The 16,998-nt window shown below is 37.7% G+C and overlaps 1 protein-coding gene across 2 annotated transcripts in view; it reads right to left on the minus strand.

Moving 5' to 3' along the window:
• Nucleotides 1–16,998, minus strand: part of GEMIN5 (gem nuclear organelle associated protein 5) — a 35,230-nt gene that overhangs the window by 16,199 nt on the left and 2,033 nt on the right. For both annotated transcript variants that reach the window (XM_081035225.1, XM_081035224.1), the window contains exons 4-15: nt 14,074–14,225; nt 13,740–13,859; nt 11,769–11,901; nt 10,800–10,965; nt 9,735–9,947; nt 8,683–8,768; nt 7,451–7,533; nt 6,152–6,285; nt 4,735–4,808; nt 3,899–4,080; nt 3,324–3,463; nt 1,680–1,851 (exon numbers count right to left, since the gene is read on the minus strand). In XM_081035225.1, the coding sequence (XP_080891351.1) occupies nt 1,680–1,851; nt 3,324–3,463; nt 3,899–4,080; nt 4,735–4,808; nt 6,152–6,285; nt 7,451–7,533; nt 8,683–8,768; nt 9,735–9,947; nt 10,800–10,965; nt 11,769–11,901; nt 13,740–13,859; nt 14,074–14,225 (1,655 nt within the window). The remainder of the gene's footprint in view (nt 1–1,679; nt 1,852–3,323; nt 3,464–3,898; nt 4,081–4,734; nt 4,809–6,151; nt 6,286–7,450; nt 7,534–8,682; nt 8,769–9,734; nt 9,948–10,799; nt 10,966–11,768; nt 11,902–13,739; nt 13,860–14,073; nt 14,226–16,998) is intronic.

Below are 16,998 nucleotides of genomic sequence, written 5' to 3' on the forward strand. Positions count from 1 at the left end.
TAACCATTAACATGAGGAAATTAAGAGATACATCACCATATGTACTCCACATGCTTCATTTAAGTTCTGTCATTTTTACCAAGAATGTCTCTTAGCGAAAGGCATCACACATGATACTTGCTGATTGTCTTTCTAGTTTCCTTCAGCCTGCAACAGGCTCCATTTTCCTTTGCGTTCATGACTTGAAACTTTTAAAGATTACAGGACAGTTTTGCCAAATTTCCTCAACTGGGCCTGCCTGATGTTCTCTAGATTAGATTAAGATTATGCATTTTTAGCTGGAATTCACAGAAGTGATGCTGTGTTCATTTCAGTGCAACCTCTGAGGCAGCACATAATTTGTTTTTTTCATTTGGTTGTTTACTTTGATCACTTGATTAAAGGGGTATCTTGCAGGTTTCTCCCTGAAAAACTGTTTTTCCCTTTGTAATTATTAAGTATTTGCATCCATTAGTTTTAGTGTCCATTGATGTTTCTTGACTAAAAGTTGTAACCGTGATGATTGCTGAGTGGTAATTTTCAAATTCCATCATTCTACACTTATTATTTGTCATTCTGTTGTAAAGAGCTTTTGCTTCTCCCCACTTATTTAGACATTCATTTATTTTTATCATTATGGACTCATGAATTCGTATTTTATGTTTTATTCCATTACTGTTACTTTTTAAAAGTCTTTATCCTTTGCTTTTTAAAGTCACCTTTATTGAGGTATAATTTAATACAATAAAATATACCTACTTTTTAATACTTTGCTGAATTTTGACAGATGTGTAGTCACATAACCCACCACCACAGATAAAAATAGAAACTATTTCCATTATCAAAATACCTTCATGCCTCTGTAATAAGATGTGCCCCCTCCCCCAGGCAATCACGGCTTTGCTGTCACTATAGTTTAGTTTTGCCTGTTTTAGAATTCATATGTATATTTCATACTGTATATTAGAATTATACAGTACGTAGTCTTTTGTGCTGTATTCTTTTGCTCAGCACATTTTGTGTTTATCAGTAGATACTTTCTTTTTATTGCTGAGTACAATTCTACTGTATACCACAGTTTATTTACCAGCTGACAGATATTTGGGTTGTTTCCAGTTTGTGGCAAATTCCAGATAAAGCTGCTATGAGCATTCTTTTACAAGTATTTATATGAATATATCCTTTCATCTCTTTGGGTACATTTCTAGTTGTTTAATATATTGTCTAGTTATCTAGCTGTTTATGGTGGTGGGCAAGTCTGGTACCTGTTAGTCTTTCGTAGCCAGAAACAGAATTCTCCGGTTAATTATTTTCAAGTACAAATTGTCCTAGATTAGGTTAGTGGAGCCCCTTCAAACAAGCTTTTTTGTCCCTTTGATGTAGCTCAGTCTTGAACACTTCCTTTCTTTATGGTATGATGTTCTAGGCTCATCTTGTAATTTTCCTGTCCCAACCTAGAATTAGCCATTTTCCCAAGAAGCCTGGTTGGTCCCTTTTAACAGAAAATGGTATTTGGAAATCAAGATCTGGGGGCCAATATACTTGTTACTAATTGGGTGTTGTCTTCAGGCCCCACATGGCCGCCTTCCTTGGGGAGGCTCCAAACCCTTGCCACAGGGTCGCGGCCACCCTGCAGGAATGTCTTCTTTGCTTGACACTGTTACTGTGGAAGGGAGAAAGGGAAGTAGGCAAGCATTGACCTTGAGGAGGCCGAGAATGTTCCTGCATGGAAGTGAGCCATCTGTACACACAGAAGTCATCTGCCCCTGAGTAGATGCAATCTGGATCCAGAGGGGACCACACCACACAAAGCAGTCGACCTCGATGTCCTCGGAAATTGCATAGAGGCTCTTCCCGGAGAGTATCCCACACCTAAAACCAAAAGTCACGTGACAGAATAGACAATTTCTGGTTATTCTACTGTGTAGGGGGTACAAGTTAAACTTTTGTTTTTTTTTTTAAATGGTTGTGTACTTATTGCCTCTTGTGATTTATAGTTTTTTCTCAGGAGTTCTATTTCAGAGAATGCTATTTTCTCTGGGGTTGATTTGGAGGGAACTAGTGGTGCCCTGTGGGTTTCACTGTCCTAAACCAGGGCCGTAGGTTAATCTTTTGCTGGGGATTCTGATACCATGAAGAGAATTCTAACTCAGCCCACCCCTGCATGTGTGGTGCGGACTTGGGGTTCTAACTTCTCACAGGTGAGACTTTTGTTCCCAAGTACCTGGGCAAGTGACCAATTTCCTTGCTGTTTCCCGAATTATACCAGTCCCCATTTCACAGAAGTCAGCCCTTGTTGACTCTTAGCTTTGTGCAGGTAGCTTAATTACAACTCATCATTTGAGACAGACATCCAGCAGAGATGTTAGTCCTCCAGTTCCTAAGGTCTATTCTTGTTGTGATACCAAAAACTCCTACCTCATAGTTCTGGCTTGGCATCTCATCTTTATTTTTTAGAACTTGGAGATTTCTGACTTACCTACTGTTAAAAAATTGTTTCTATGATTTATTAGACTCCCATTTCTGTGTTTGAAGAGGAATGAGTACTTTTCACATCAATTTGTAAGTCAATCAGACTGACAGTAAGTCAGAATGAAATCTTAAAAAGTATTAGAATTTAGCTAGTTCCTATTACCGTATTTTGCCATGTTTAATGTGCTCCCGTGTTTTTGGCCCAAACGTTCAGGTGAAAAAAATCTTTTGTTTTAATTTTTTAATTCAAAGTTTTATTTGTTTACATTTAGATACTTGTTTTGTGTGTTGTAAAGGAATTTTAGCATTTATTTTTAACATTATAATACAAGAAATTTTATGTAATAAATAATTACAAACACAAGAAGAGAGACGGTACAAGAACTTTTGTGTAGCGGTAACAAATTTACAATATTTATGCATCATAGAAGGCCAAGAACTCTTAGTCATTATAAGTTTGTTGTAAATTCAACAAAACCGAGTATCGTATTCCAGGGTATTATTTTGCATATGGATATCGTTACTGAGTTTAGAATTAAGTTTTTAACTCATAAGCATAAATACAAGAATTAAAAACATTTATATAGATACGGAATTAGTACCACTCATGTATAATGCGCATCCATATTTTTCCTTCACAAATTTGGGCAAAAAAGTACACATTATACACGGCAAAATACGGTAATAGTTTCCTTTTCATCTAAATGAAAAACCCCAATCTTAGCCTGCCAAGGGCCCAGATATGTGGAATAAAACTAAAATGCCTTCTAGAGCTTAGAAAATCCCTTTTTGTAGAAGGTAAGTATACAACTGGGGGAAAAGAGGAGTTAGAGTACATAGTGAAGAACCCTCAGAATCAGATGTCGTCGTACCTGAGCTGTGCCATCATAGGAAGCAGAGACCAGCCTTCCATCATGATGTGGGCTCCACGCCAGACTGGTGATCTTGGCTGTGTGCCCTGAGAGGGTCCGATAGGGCTCTGTGATGGTCACTGGGGATTCAGGGTTGCTCTCTAAAAGACAAGGGGAGAATGTGGACAACAGAACCTACTCACAGGACTGTAAGAACTGGATGCAGTCAAACATGGGAGTAAGATGTATGTTGTGTGTGGAAAATACTCAAACACGGTGGGAAGGGGATATAAACTGGAACAACCTTTTTGGAGAGCCACTTAGCAATAACCATTCTAAAAAAACATGCAGCAAACTAGTAACACTGGTTATTACTGAGGGATGAGATATAGGAAGAACTTCACTTTCTAACTTAACATTTTTTGTCATGTTTGAAATATCTGTCTTATTTTCAATAAGAGGAATATATTACTTTACTTTTGAAAGCAGGAAAAATAACATTTTAATACCAAAAAGAAAGTAAAAAGGGACAAAGATTGGAATGGAAAGTAACTGAACAAGTGATAGTCCCCCAGTATGGAAGAAACCAAAGTTACCTATGACAGTCTTTAGGTTGTGCACATAAATGACTGCATTGTTGGACCCAGAGGCCATCAGATAACTCAGCTCTGGCTGGCTGCCATGCTCATGATGCCAGCTAATGGCATTCACAAGCTTGTGATGCTGCTGGATGGTACAGATCAGTTTCAAGTTGGGAACCTGAAGTATTTCTATTGATCTGGAATAAGAAACACACAAAGACAAGAAAGATGGACCATCAATTTACAGTCCAATGCAAACAGGTATCTTCTTCCTTCCATCCGTCAAGGAAAGGTGAAATGGAATAGGATAACCCTATCTATCACTGCAAAGGCTACTTTCTTATAAAGAACCAGGTACAAAAGGTTCTCTCTCAAATGAGTATATTCAGCTTTAAAAAAAAAAAAAATCACAACCATCTCTGGAAAGTTGTGTTCATTGGGCTCTTGTAATAGATGGTACTGAGGAGAAGCTAAAAGAATTAGTGAACCAATGGCTGAATGTAGACTATGCTAGTGTGATCAGCATTGGAAGAGGGCACGGTGAGGAATAAAGAGGACTTCTCCCTAGGCTTACTTTAAAAAATTATAGGGAGACTTAGGCAGTTCAGTGCAGGACATGAGCATTACCGAGCATAAAACAGTAGGCAAATACTTTCTTTGGAATGAAAACATCCAACTTCTTTTGTAGTTGTTAGACGCAGAGAGCTCCTGAATCATTTACAGATAATCAAGGATAAATCAGAATATCAAAGACAACTAGGCTTCCCCAACTAACATTACAGATGGCATTAGGCAGCTTGTGATCAAATAGATGTGCAATTACAAAGTTGTTTTTTTAAAGAAACACATACCCATCTTCATTGCCAAGAGCTATGATTTTGCCATCTGCTTTCCAGCTGATCTCTGTGTGTACAGGCAATTTGTACTAGAAAGCAAAACAAACCAATCTTGACTAAAAACATGGTTTCTCTCTGTACGTATGTTACATTACAAATCAATGACAGCGTGAGAAAAAAAAATCCCTGGAGTTTAAAAATGTTCTAATTATACAATAGCCATTCTCGTAAATAATACATATAATTAACCAAAGAGTTACTAAGAGCAGGTATTCTAATTATAATTTCCTAATTGGGACAAAGACAGGCCAGTAAATACTAAATGTCTACAGTGTCTAACTAACCTTGTGTAAATGAACTGCATTAAAAAGATTTGTATCCCACAATAAAGAATGAAACATATCTGTTGGCTTTGACAACATAGGGTCATGGTCTCCTTAGCAAAAACCACACACTCAGCCCTCGTTTTCTTCCTATCCCTTCTGTTTCATTTCCAGATTCTTTTTCCCCCCTAACTCTAGGTAGTGGTGTTCTCCAAGGCTGCCTCCTGAGCCCTCTTCTTTGCTTGTCTCTTTAAACTACCTTATACATGCCCACAGCTTCTTCAGCAACCATTCATGTGAAGGGTTCCAAATTTATATTTCCAGCCCAAACTCCTTGTGGGAACTTCTGATCTATACATTTAACTGCCATAAAAACTAAAAGCTTATTAGAAACAGGAATTTCGTATCTTTTATTCACTGCTGAATGTTAATGTCCAGGTAACATTTAAGACAATGAAGTACAATAGTCAATAAAAATAATTCAATTTATAGCTAAATATTATTTTCAGGCTAGCCAGACAAAAATTATGAACAATAATAAAAAATGCTCATTCTAAAGAGTAAGGACATTTCAACATTTATGGTTGTACTTCAGAAAACAGTTCCAGCATACAGATATATTGATAGGAGGGTAAAGCAAATGTGATTAAATGTAGGCATCTAGGCCAAGGAATTATTTGTATTATTTTTTGCAGCTTTTGTGGAAATCTGTAATTATTTCACTAAATTTTTTTTTATTTAAAAATGACACTTCTGTTTTGAGCAAAATACCTTTCAGCTGCACTTGGACACCATATAATGTTATTTTTAACCAAGGCCTCACTGGCCGGCCTGAATACGATGCTTTATATCCAAGAGCTGGAAATTTATAATAAATCAGCATTGCAATTGAGACAGAACATTTTCTTTTTTGGTTAAGTTCCTTGCTTTACTCAAGGATAAAGACTTCTAAGATATGTGTTATAACTTACAAATTCACTGAGTTTTTAAAGAACATCTAAGAAATCTGACTGAGCACAACGGATATGTCTAATAACAGCATTTATGATGCAAGATGGGAAATGAAGACGATCCAGAGATCCGGGAGACTACAGACCACAATAACTCACTCTGATGGAATTGGTGTCCCTGATGAGTTTGTTGATGTCAAAGGCCTCTCCGCTCAGCTTCCAGGGGTTATGCTGTAAGACAGTCCCTTCCCCTCCACAGCTGTATAAAGTGAGGGAAGGTCTGTCTCCCTCTCCTATGTGAGACAAGAAAAGAAAGCTTATCAGTTTTTCGTTTTTAGCAAATGGCAATTGGTTTATTAGAGCAATCTACTGACCAAAGTATGTTCTCACATGTGGACAAATTTTGCTAATATGTTAAGTTTACATCAATTAAGGATAACATTTTTCAGATTTAAAAAGGAGAAAGATGAATGTGTTGCACTTCACCAGCTTAACTATTTGTTGCTACAGTATGACCATATCATACTGTCAGTTGTTTTGAAAGAATTATATTAATACATTGGAATAAAGTCACCATTCTTTGCATCTGAACACAGTTGTTGGAAGAAGTAAAAAACGGTATGCTAATTCTACATGACTATTTATAACGCAACATATTTGTTTTAAACATTCTTCTGCCATTGAAAACAGTAAGAGTGCCGAAGCTGGAATCAAAACATGTTCTCAAAGTTTTTGAGAAGTTACCTTTCCCTCCAGAAATAAGTATTTTATATTCTTTGAGCATTTAAATATACAGAGCTGCATGACTTCCTTTGACTAAATATAAAGAGTTGTCCTCAAAGCAGTGATTTCTTTAGTGTTACAGCAATTCTCTTGTTGATTTTTAAGAAGCAAACAGTGGTTCTGGTGGTTCTCTGTAAAGGCAAGTTTTATCTTTCACCACTGTTAGAACTAGAGCTGGCACAAATCAAGGACAAACATTTGTTGAATGAACGAACTATAATTGCAGTGCTGCTTGAGTTCTTACAATTTACACCGTCCTCTCTATGTAATGCAATTACTATGGAAATTTAAAGATGTTTCAGTATAGAAGGGTAAGAAACGTTTACCAAAGATTTTTGCTAAACACACTCGTTGTAAAACATATTCTGAGCTATCACTTTAGGAGTAAGGGAAAGATAAGGCTGAGGAGCTAGAAGAGGGATAGGGTCCAGACTACAATCAAAGGCAAAAAGATATCATTTGAGAAATTCTTAGTTTTAGAGTTTAGGGAGGCTTATTATGGGTGAATGGTTTCCGACTTATCACTCACCACGATTGCCCTCATGCACCCCAGGGGACATAGCAGCCTGCATAAACAGTCACTGCACTAGAATATTTATGACTCTTGAATATCCTAGGATTAAACTGAAAGAAAGAATTCTCTCACATTTGTTTGAGAATGGCTCAGACACTTACCAAGTGACATGGGGGGTATTGGTGGCCCCCAGGCTAAACTGTACACAGTCTTCTTATGATACGTGCTGGAAATCTGTGGAGGTCTTGGGGGAAGGGGGATTACAAACAGATTTAAAAAAAAGGCACAGTGGAAAACAGAGCATTTTCTAAAAGGTCTCTATTATAAAGTTAGTTGCTGATACTAGAGAAAAACAACTTAATAGTAACTTTCTCCAAATAGCTGAGTATAATGAAGTAAACACTTAAATAACATAACATAGAAGGATATCTACTAACAAACTGAATAAGCCCCAAACACACTTTACCCTCCTCTCCCCCACTCACTCCTCTGGCCAGTTAGGCATCATTTCCCCCATCTCTCCCTGAATTGCTTATACTTTACTTAAATGTCAAATATTCTAATATTACTGTAGTTCTATAGCAGGGTAAAGGCTATCCCACCTAGAGAAAAACAGAACACAGAAGATGCCAACGGTTCAGCTCCGAACTAAGGTTACTGCTAAGCACGTATTATCATCATGCAAATGGATCTACCTCATACTCAAGTAAAAGACAAGAAGTGCTTTTAGGTTTACCCTGTCATTAACATCACATTCTTAAACTAAGACGAAATTTTAGAGTAAATCGATTTTAAAGTTTTTGATTCTTCTTTTTCTTTTTAAAGAAACCTTGGTCTCCGGTACTTTTTAAGGTGGTTGTGGTGATTAGTGATATGTGATGTGTTAGTAAAAGGCAGCGTGGTTATTACCTTTAGTGTATACTATGTTCTTTGTATGACTTTAGAATCCCAGGATTCCAGAACCTATGACTGAACTAGCTGTTGACTTACTTCCACGTCTGACGTATTTATTGCTACCATTCTAGACAGTAACCCCAAATTCCTTTGGCTAAAAGAAACCGAATAAGCAGTTTAGACTAAATGCTCAACAATGTATACAGCAACATACTTCCTTCTACTACATACCTTTTCTAGTGTTAGTCTGACTATTCAGCGTATAATAACCAGAAGATATTAATTTTAGTGCTTCCCATAGGTCAGATGGGCTGAACCACCATGACCCGAAAAACTTTTTTGAAAATAAAATTCGGAGTTCTAAGCCTCAGTCTCAGAGCCAGAATCTTAAAGATGTTTCCCAGGCCAGTTCTGATGCAAATCCAGGTTCATGGACTCAAAATTAACTCCATCACTGACATTATGGTCAGTAGTGTAAACAAGTCACTGTTTCTCTTACTTGCTGGAGTACGTGTCATACAATCCCACTTTTCCGTCATCAGTTCCAAAAGCCAAGCAGCCTTCCTTGGTTGGGTGCCAGCACAGCTACAGAAAATACGAGGAAAGGGACAGATTGTTAAGGGAATCCTCAGGTTCACATGGAAAACTTTCTTGGTGTCTTCTAATTTTAAAAGTAACACATTCTCATTAAGAATTTTAAAGAAGTATTAGAAACAACATAAAAGTTACCTGGAGTCTCACCATCTAAAACACCCCAATGCCAATATTGTACCTTTCAGACATGTTTTGTGAATAAACAAAAATATTTCATTGAAAAAAACAAAAATAGGTTCTAACATTCAAGTGTGCATGATATACCGTTGAGTGGGGATAGAAGATTCCAGAACAACTTAGAAAATATGACTCTAATGATAATTAACAAAATTTGGAAAGATACACCACAAATTATCATCAGTGGTTCTCTGGATTACGGAAGTGGGGGAATAGAGTGCAGGATATAGTAGGAAAAAGTCTTTTTTTGCTTTCTACAATTATGTACTATTTAGTTTATAAAGCACAAACATTTATTGTTTTTATACTTAATGACTACACAGAGGTCTCACTTTAGAGAAAAACAAAAAAAAGTTATTCATATTGTTTTGTAATCTGCATTCCGTATTTTATAATTTGCATTCTTCATGAATCATTAACATCTTTCCACATCAAGTAAAGATCTGCATTGTCATTTTTAATAGTTTGATATCATTCCAATATGTTATGTTATAACATAATGTATCTTTCATGAATGCCATCCGGATTATTTCTATAATAATTTCTTACTATTAGAAAACATGATGACTTAAATGAAGGTTTAATTTTAAATTCTGAATTTAGAGATATTGGGTTTGATTAAAGAGGGTCCTTCTGTTTTCCTGTGTCAAATTCTTTCAAGAATATTCTTGAATAATCTTTGATTCCCAATACAATTCATTTAAGTGAAAAGGTATTCTCCAAAAGAGAATGACTCATTTAAAAAAAAGTTCATAGCAGGCGCAAACAAAGCTCTCTTACCGCTGTAACCTTGGACTTGACACCCTGCCAAAAATTTTTCACATCATAGCTGTTCTTTATAGAGATTGTATTCCACACGCGGATCATGCCATCCCCAGCACCTATGGCCAAACAGCCTGTGTCCACAGGAGAGAAAGCCAGACTATAGGCGAAGCCGCCAAGGGAAGGCAGGGTCCAGCAGCACTCCAGGCTGGCCATGTCCCAACATTTTACCTGAAAAGATGAAGGATTAGGGCCTAAATATAAAAAAGATCAGAGAAACAGGAAAAAGAACATTTCAAATAGGATGGGTTCAAAGAGTAAGGATAATGTAATTTAACTTTTCTAGTAGGAATTAGAAAAAGCATCTCTCAGAAAGAAAGAAAAAAATCAGTCATAAATTGTAGAGCTCCAAGGGATCCTAGAATACATTTATTCCCAGAGATGTCAAGTTCTGTCACTAAACCAGAACCCAGGCCTTCTATTCACAACTTCAGTGGCCTTTCCACTCTGTTGTATTTAGAGCACTGGTGACTGCCTCATTAAGCAAACTAGAAGTAAAAATGAAGATGGCCTCAGGACAGTGGAAAAATCAGAGCTGCTATTTCAAAATGCAAAATACCTTACACCAAGGGGAAGAGGAGTGCTAAGTTTTTAATCGTCACTTGTTTAACAGAAGGACTTGGGAGAAAATGCCTATCAAATGAGCCTAGCTTAACTGCAAAACAGGTCATAGACTTAAATAAAGCCAATTCTCTCTTGGAGAGATTTCACCAAGAGCAGATGATTTTGCTACCTAAACTATAGACAAGGACATTTTAATGGCAAAGCATGATGCTTTCCCATGGACACATCTAGTCTTCTGTATCATACCTGCTTTAATAAAAAGCCATCGTGGTGGTTCCTCACTTTTCCCCTACCCCTCTGCTGTTAATGTATTTAGTGCCAATCAGTAACAGGAACTCTGAAATTGGAACTGGGAGCAAGGTAGGTTGTGAAAACTGACGGCTGGTTTGAAAAAGCCCTCTAATTCATGTAAGTCCTAAATCACTGCTCTTCAAAGCTGAATGCAAAACAAGCCCTTACATCTCTGTCCATTGAGGTGGAAAGCAGCAGCTGTTTGTCATCCTCAGTTTGCAACGGACATAAATTAAATACAATTCTTGAATGATTTTGCCCTTCTGATGAAGCACCAAAGAGGGTATACTTCCGTCTCCAAGACTGAGTTAGATCCCACAGCAGCAATTCACCTCTGTGAAGGAGAAAAAGGCATTAGTTCTCTTTCATAGGCAACCTGAAAACAAGTGATTCTGGGCCAGAGAATATGGGCTCTCTGTTGCAAAGTACTTTCTGTTCATTGTTCCTTTAAGGAAAGAAAAAATGTATATTCTGAAATGTGCACAAAATAACTGGAAGCTCACACAAAAAACAAGGAGTCACTGCCCATGGGGAAGAGACGGAAGTAACTCGAGGAATCAGAAGGGCACTTTATTATATCTTTCATTTTTTTGGACCAGGTAATTGTGCTGCACTACCTTTCGAACAGATTTTCCTAACAGCTTTTATTAGAAAATGCCAACACATTTGTGTAGCCCTAAAGGCTTTAAGACATAATATCATCTTTTGGGAGGGCAGCGGGGGGAGTTAGGACCATGACCCACGTTTTGGTGGGATTTTCTGCTTTACCTGTTATTACCTCATTTAAAAGCAGAGGCCTTGTCTGTTAAATTCACTTATCTCAACTAACTAGAAGCTGGTGCTCAATCAATTTTGTTTCATGAATGACTCTATTCATCCTAAGAAACAGGAAATACTGTAACCTCCCCTTTTTACATGGGAAGTAACTGAAGCTTATCCCATCTTTCTGTTTATTAGATAGCACAGGTATTTGTCCCATGACTTTTCCATTACAAATGGTCCATCATAATGTAAGCCCCAGCCATCACTTTCTCCATTTTTTGTGTCTACAAAAAGAAGCCTAGGAATTAATTCTGAGGCTAGAGGGGAAAATAAAATATGTCAGAGAGCATGACCAAAAAAAAAAAAAAAACTTACCCAAAAGAGCTAGATACCAGCTGTGTTGGCTGATCCTTGGGCCAGTGGAGTGTCAACCAGAGGCGTTCTTTAACAGTTGGATCTATACCCCCTCCTCTTCTCTTCAGAAAGGGCAATTTCAAAATCATCACCCCTGCAGATTAAAAGACAGTCCATGGGCACTCAAGATAGTGAAACTACATGCATGACGTCATTAGCAGTTCACAATAGAGTAAGTAGTCCCCCTTATCCAGTCAACCACGGTCCAAAAATATTACATGGAAAATTCCAGAAGTAAATAATTCATACATTTTAAACTGTGCACTATTCTGAGTATTATGATGAAATCTTGCGCTGTCCTGCTCTGCCCCATCCATCCGGGACATGAATCATCCCGTTATCGAATGTATCTATGCTGTTCATGTTAAAGGCCCGTTAGTCACTTAGTAGCCATCTACGTTATCAGATAGACTCTCGTGGTCTCCCAGTGCTTTTGTTCAAGTGATCCCGATTTTACTTAATAATGGCTCCAAAGCCATTCATATAATTTATATTATAGTATATTGTTATAATTGTTCTATTATTGTTGTTAATCTCTTACTGTGCCTAATTTATAAATTAAACTTACCATAGTTGTGTATGTATAGGAAAAAACATAGTATCATATATAGGGTTTGGTACTATCTGCTCTTTCAAGCATCCACTGGGGCTCTTGGAACATATCCATATTCCCCTCGGTCAAGCAGGGACTACTGTACAGTTGTGGTTTAAAAGTTTGTTAGTTATGATTACTTAGAATTCAGACCTCGTTTTCTCATGGTACATTATTATGCATAGTAGTTATACTAGTCTAGCTAATTTAAGTTAAACAAGCTTTTACAGGCTCTCTTGGCAACTTAAACACAGTAAGAATATAGTTTGGGAAAATGAGTTTCCAACTAGAATTGAGTACCCAGATGGTAACACAACCCAAGATTCTCTAAAGTTGGAAGGACAGAGGGTGGAATTCCTTCTTCTATTTGGCAAGAAATCTAACAGAGGCAGTCAACCTGTGATGGGAGGTAAGTCCCTCCACCCCTGACACACAACTAACAAGTGGTTCTTAAACCCTATTGTGTATCAGAACCACTCGTGGAACTTTGAAAAATACATATGCCAGGGCCCAACTCCCAGAGATTCTGCTTCAGTAAATCTGAAGACCATGGTCCATCAGTTTAGAGGTTATTCTTCTGGAGGGATTCTTAGTCTGGTGGTGTTCCCACTTGGGTGTATCAGCCAAAGTATGTCCAAAAGCCACCTACAAACCTTAAAAAAAAAAATTCTGTTTTCCCAAATTATACTACTAGTTACCAATGACTAAGCCCTAACTTGCTTTAACATGCACCAATGCATTTGGACAAAGATGACAAAACTTTTGTGGTTTTAAATAAAGTGGAGAAGGAAGACTGCTATGAGAGAAAGGCTTGATTTTTACTATACAGGTCACATCCACTCTGCCTAGTTTCTTTCTCTTAAGGTAAAAATTCTGCCCAGAGAGATGCTTCGGAAAGCTGAATGACTGAGAGTCTCTGCAATTTGGATAAACCGAGCTTTTAGATTTAAACATGAACTTCTATATTGGGTGTATATTATTTATTCTGCATTTGTGCATTAAAAGCTCTAGCTCGAGTGATCTTTTCCATTCCTCTGATCCAGGCCTTGCCAAGTTCCAGTATTTCCAGTCTCACGACAAACGTCTTATCCTCCATGCCAAACAGTGATCCTTCTGTGAATGTATCGGAAACCCTCATCTCCAACCCAAAAGACAGATGTTAAGAGCACAGAGAGTTCTAGCCCAGGCAAAGCTGGGGAAACAGGTTTCTGGATAGAAAAGTAAAGAACTGCTTTCTGACAGATGATACACTCTCAGTACAAGACAGAATGAAAAACCTTCTGCCTCTACCAGATCCATATAGGTTATATTGCAAAAGAAATATCAAACCTCAATCTTACCTCTGCCTCGAGAGCAGCTCCAAATTCGAATGGTCTGATCTTTGCTTCCTGTGGCTAAGTAGCAGCCTTTTGTTACTGGACTTTGTGCTATAACTTTCCCATTGGGAATTTCAGGTTCTTCTAGGATAGAGATGGAATTTTGTTTTTTAATTTGCATGAAAACAGGCAGGTATCAAAGAAAAATTAGTTTGCAAGGGTTCCCGAAACTTAGCTATCACTTTCATAGATCTGATCTGTAAAACCTGAAATTTTAAATATAATTCAAATTATACAATTTTACCCATGTGTTCTTTAGCTATAAAGAGTACAGAACTCTCCCTTAAATGATCTATACCTGAATTTTCCTCTTGATTTATGGATAAACAATCTTCACCAGGCAGAGGACACCAGGCTATGGAGTGGATCTCATCATCGTGGCCTCGAAGCCTGTGAATAACTTCTCCTTTCTTACTGATGTCAATTATAACCACTATGCCATCCTTGTAGCTGAAAAACAAGAGTTAGAAAACATTTTGTTTTCTACTAAACATTTTGGCTTGGGAATATTATTGTGCATTTCTGAAAGTTAAGTGCACTGGGGGTTGGGAAGAAGGGAAGAAGAAATAATTTTGTCCTTTTTCTAAAGTGTTCATTTCATGCTTCCTGGTTTTTTAAAAACCCTCTCCTTCACAATCAATTCTTGTAATAGTCATACTGAACATGTTGCCTGGCACAAAACTCAAAAACAGTGGAGCATGTATGCTTGAGTTCTCCATTTTTACAGGGGCCTAACAATTCCTCTAATTAGAGATGAATAATCCTAATACACCCAGAAAACTCCTTTTTATAAGGGATCCTACTTTTTTAACTGTAAACTTCACAAAAGCTGCAGAACTCTCAATTCTAGATCTGGGTATTCCAAGGCTGTCATTTTTTGAATTCAGAAGAAACTGAGAAATTCGACTAGCTTTTTTTTTTAAAAAGTGATGAAATATTTCAGACTACCCAGCCTACGAAAAAAATAATTATCAATACAGTTGAACTCCTCTGTATATACAGCCCACCCTAACCAAACCTCTGTCCCTCTCATCCCCAGAGGGAAACTGCTATTTGAGAATTTTGTATTCCATCATTCCTAGCCTTTTCAATATATATTCCTAAAGGAGATACATAATTATTTTGTATATTTTAAACTTCATATAAATGATATCCTCCAGTCCTTTTTTCTGCATCTTGCTTTCTTCACTCACGTAACTAACTCTAGTTCTGGGTCAGCCATTTTTACTGTTGTATAGTACTCCATTGTATGAATACCTCAAGTTTCTTCATTCCTTTTCTTTTCAAAGGACTTCCATTTTTCAGCTAGTACAAACAAAAATGCTGCTATTAATGTTCTTCTACACATCTAAGACAATTTCAGATTTGATGCCCAGTAATGGAACTGCCAGTACGTAAGATACACATATCTTTGCTTCACTAAAAAGTGCAAAAGTGGGGGGTGGGTGATGAGGGTAAGGGGGATCAAATATATGGTGATGGAAGGAGAACTGACTCTGGGTGGTGAACACACAATGGGATTTATAGATGATGTAATACAGAATTGTACACCTGAAATCATGTAATTTCATTAACAATTGTCACCCCAATAAATTAAAAAAAAAGTGCAAAAGTGCTCTCCGACGTGGGTGTACCTATTTATATTTCCTACATACTAGATAATTTTACAGGGAAAAATACCATTACAGTTTTATTTTTCTCCTTAAAATTTTTTTTTCTCATTACAGCTTTATTTAAAAAATGCAATCACAGAATTTATCCATCTTTGAAGACATGGACTTTGAAAACCACCGAGTTATGTAACCTCATAATCATGTGATCAAGTCTTCAGGGAATAATCACCATTTTGAAGATCCTTGGAAAACAAATCATTCTGATTCAACCTCACGTCTGACTGTGCTGTTCCCTCTACCTGGAAGACTCTTCTTGTGAATTCCTGCTTGTCTTTTAAGGTCAGTTTGATTTAACCTTCTCTGACCCCTGCCTACCACCCTTTCTGCTTCCTCTCCAGTATCCCAACTGCAACAATGCTCCCACTTCACAGAGACTGCCGATCCACAGCCCCTTTCCATTTTTACTATTACACATATCTGTCTACCTATCCTACCCCCTCGTGCAGCACAGATTTCATGATCCATCATTATAATCGCTCCTTTAAAAGTACCCTTATCTCCTTTGTCCCTTCTCTCTTAGGGGTATTTACTTCACAAAACTCCAAACCTGGTTGAATCCAACCATTTCCTTTCTCAACCAGCTTGAATAGTTTCAAGTCATGACCATAATCCTTAGAGTGACGCTCAACAGGGACCACTGGGCCTAGCATTTCCCTCTGTAAGTTCACCGTCCTATTCTCTGAAATGACTGTTTTCATACCTTATTCCTGCAACCAGTTCCATTCCCACCCTGAACTTGACTCCTCCTCTCTGACTTAATGCCTCACTGAGAAACTCAGAAGCCATCAGAATGAAGCACCCTCCTCTTCCAACTAGAACTACACACATACCTGTACCCATTCCCATAGTCTCAGCTGTTCTACTTGTGATCTGGATCCAGTCCCTTCTTGACTTCTCAACATTGCTCCTACATTTATCACGATTTGTCCCTGCATCAAGATCTCCCCCTTCTGTCTCATTTCCATCAGTATAAAAACATGCCCTTGTTATCTTCTGTTTACTACTCCCTTGATCCCCATTACTTCCTCTGGTTTCATGTCAATGCATATTTTTACTACCGTGTGAAAGTGTGGTGTCCATGTGTATCTTTACTACCGTACCCCCCAGTCTCTTGAATCCACTCCAGTCAGACTTTCTCTTCTAACACTCTAGTGTTTATACAGTTTTCAAACCAGATGAAATGGACGTCTTTGGGAGAGAAGTAAATGGAGTGGTGAGAGAAAGTGGGAGGCCCACTCAGGCAGTTTGTGTGAAATAACCTTGGTGACCAATGAGGAGTCAAATCCCAATGCCAGATCACTTTCCCAATCTAGAGGGAGAGCCGAGAAACAGAGGGACAGAGCTGAGTCATTTGACTCTCTGGTAGTAAATGTGACATCCAAAGGCAAGTACAGAGGGAGAAAAAGTTAAAAGAGGATAATTTCTACATTTGGAGATTGACTGGAGAAATCAAATGTGAAGAATGAGAAAACTACAGTATTGTGGAGACCAAGGAAACAAAAACTGAGACTGGGAGAGGTGGTAAGGTGACTAGGAGGTCACAGGAATAA

The sequence above is a fragment of the Rhinolophus hipposideros genome (genome assembly GCF_964194185.1).
Source record: "Rhinolophus hipposideros genome assembly, chromosome: 23".
Classification (NCBI taxonomy): domain Eukaryota; kingdom Metazoa; phylum Chordata; class Mammalia; order Chiroptera; family Rhinolophidae; genus Rhinolophus; species Rhinolophus hipposideros.